Source organism: Ammodytes marinus (genome assembly GCF_949987685.1).
Source record: "Ammodytes marinus genome assembly, chromosome: 18".
Taxonomy (NCBI): Eukaryota; Metazoa; Chordata; class Actinopteri; order Uranoscopiformes; family Ammodytidae; genus Ammodytes; species Ammodytes marinus.
The window spans coordinates 3072624-3075123 of record NC_137222.1 but is presented as its reverse complement, the minus strand read 5'-3'; the positions used below and the strand labels follow the sequence as shown (position 1 = coordinate 3075123).

Here is a 2500-nt window from a genome sequence, read left to right as displayed (position 1 = left end):
TCTACAGTAGCTCAGAACGGACAAACTTAACGGCCTTACACGGTTTTTTATGTAAAGTGGGCGTCCTGGGGAAATGCACCTGTTGGAAGACCAAGAAGAAGAAGAAGTACTATAGAATAAATAACTAAATACATCTTCACCTCATCACTTGATATTGTGGAAAGACTTGAGGCAGTGGTGTTGGATGATGCCATCTTTAGTAACTATAGCTTCTTGTCCTTGAAGGCCACCGTAGCTTCTGTAAAGTCTCCCAAAAGGGTTTGGTTAGCAAGGGAGCGTTGAAATCTACAATCTCACCACTAGATGCCGCTAAATACTCTGATATTACACACTGTACCTTTTTTTAAATGAAATGGAAATGTAAGAAGGCCACCGTAGCTTCTGTAAATTCACCCAAAAGGGACGGGTTAGCAAGGGAGTGCTAGGCGCAAGGGAGTTACCACTAGATGCCGCTAAATACTCGAAAATATATTACACACTGTACCTGTTTTTAAATGAAAATATCAGAAATGGAGGTTGCAATGAAGTTAAAAATTATTTTATAATTTATAAAATTCATAATTTTTTCATTGTTTGTTTCTCTTCAGACACTGAAGGGAAAAAGTAAAAGCAGTCACGACCTCCTGAAAGACGACCCCAGACTGAGCTCAGTGCCAGCAGTGGATAAGTACGAACAACAATAACTCATTCATTAATAGTATTAACATAATAAAAGCATTCCTTTATATTCATAGAATTAATGCATTTATTCTACTTTTAAAAAGGAAAAAGAAGAAGAAAACGCCAGGTGACGCAGATGAGGTAAGTCGGACAAATTCGGAAGATTAAAATGTTTATTTTTTCCATAAATAATTTTTATTACATTTTCTTTTTTATACAAACACACAGACATTTATAACCCCAACCCACCCCACACCCCAAACAATCATTGACCAAATGAGATTAACATGTTTTATATCTTCGGTGCGCTGATGTTGTAGTGGTTAGAGGCTCAGTCCTCTTCACAGCAGACGACAGGTTAGAATCCGGTCATGTCATTCCCCCTCTCTGCCCCATTTGGTCTTTGTCTCTTCAAAACTGTCTAATAAAGCTTACAAATAAAGTATAATAAGTATTAAGTATATAAAAAAAAACTATATATTTTCCTCCAAACAAAATTAGTTTTTTTTCTGTGCTAGTGAATTATAGGCCTAATGACTATTAAACACAAACTGCACACGTCCTGTTACTATGCACTGACTTGCTTAAAATGGGACTAATTGTCTTATTGTGTTTTGTGTGTCGAATTTTAATTTAAAATGTGAAATTTTATCTTCTATAGTGTAACTTTGATGTGTTTATGCTGCTTTATTGGCCAAGACTCCCCTGAAAAAAAGAAATGTAATATGTAATAGTAATTTTTTTCTGTGATAGTGAATTATAATGTGTCCTTGCAGTCAGGAGTAGGAGGATGGTGTTAAAAAATTTAATAAAAATATTTATAAAAAAATAATATATATAGGCCTATATATTCCATATTTTCCTCAATAACTAAGTCAATACATTTTTATTATGAATTAATATTTTTTTATATAATTTTTCCTGTGATAGTGAATCATAGGGACACCCCTCAACTTTATCTTTTGAGTAAAAATAAAGGATAAATAAATAAATAGATTGATTGATAGATAGATAGATAGATAGATTGATTGATTGATAGATAGATTGATTGATAGATAGATAGATAGATAGATAGATAGATAGATAGATAGATAGATAGATAGATAGATAGATAGATAGATAGATAGATAGATAGATAGATAGATAGATAGATAGATAAATAAATAACATGTCCCTTGCAGTCAGACGATTTGAGTATAAATAAAGGATAGATAGATAGATAGATAGATAGATAGATAGATAGATAGATAGATAGATAGATAGATAGATAGATAGATAGATAGATAGATAGATAGATAGATAGATAGATAGATAGATAGATAGATAGATAGATAGATAAATAATGTGTCCCTTGCAGTCAGACGGTGAGGAGGAGGACGATGGTGTGGAAGGCGACATGGAGCTGGATGGAGATATCGACTCGGAGCAGAGACAGAAGATGAGAGAACTCGTCAGTAAGAAACTACAGAAACTAAAAGCAGAGAAAACTACAGATCCCAGCGAGGACGAGGACAGGGGGAAGAAGCCCAGTCGCAGGTTGGTCTACGTGTTTGTTTGTTTCTTTCTTCTAACTTTTCTAATGTCTATTCTATACTTGATGTATTTTAATCTTGATGTATTTCATGCCCCTGTAAAGCACTTTGAGTGGCCTTGTGTCTGAATTGTGCTATAGAAATAAACCTGCCTTGCCTTGCCTTTCAATTAAAAATAAAAAAAAATACAGACCTCGACCAGCAGATGGCGGGTTTGTTCAATAAATAGCCCAGATTGTGTCGCTTTAGTTTCAGCTGAATCGTGAAGTTTGGGATCCAGTTGTAATGACGCGTTATGACCTGGTGGG

At 34.6% G+C, this 2500-nt stretch overlaps 1 protein-coding gene across 1 annotated transcript in view; it reads left to right on the top strand.

The window, feature by feature from the left end:
• cwc27 (CWC27 spliceosome associated cyclophilin) overlaps window positions 1-2500 on the top strand; it is a 30439-nt gene that overhangs the window by 7277 nt on the left and 20662 nt on the right. Inside the window, exons 8-10 of the mRNA XM_080046571.1 lie at window positions 588-667; window positions 765-801; window positions 2018-2196. Of these exons, the coding sequence (XP_079902697.1) occupies window positions 588-667; window positions 765-801; window positions 2018-2196 (296 nt within the window). The remainder of the gene's footprint in view (window positions 1-587; window positions 668-764; window positions 802-2017; window positions 2197-2500) is intronic.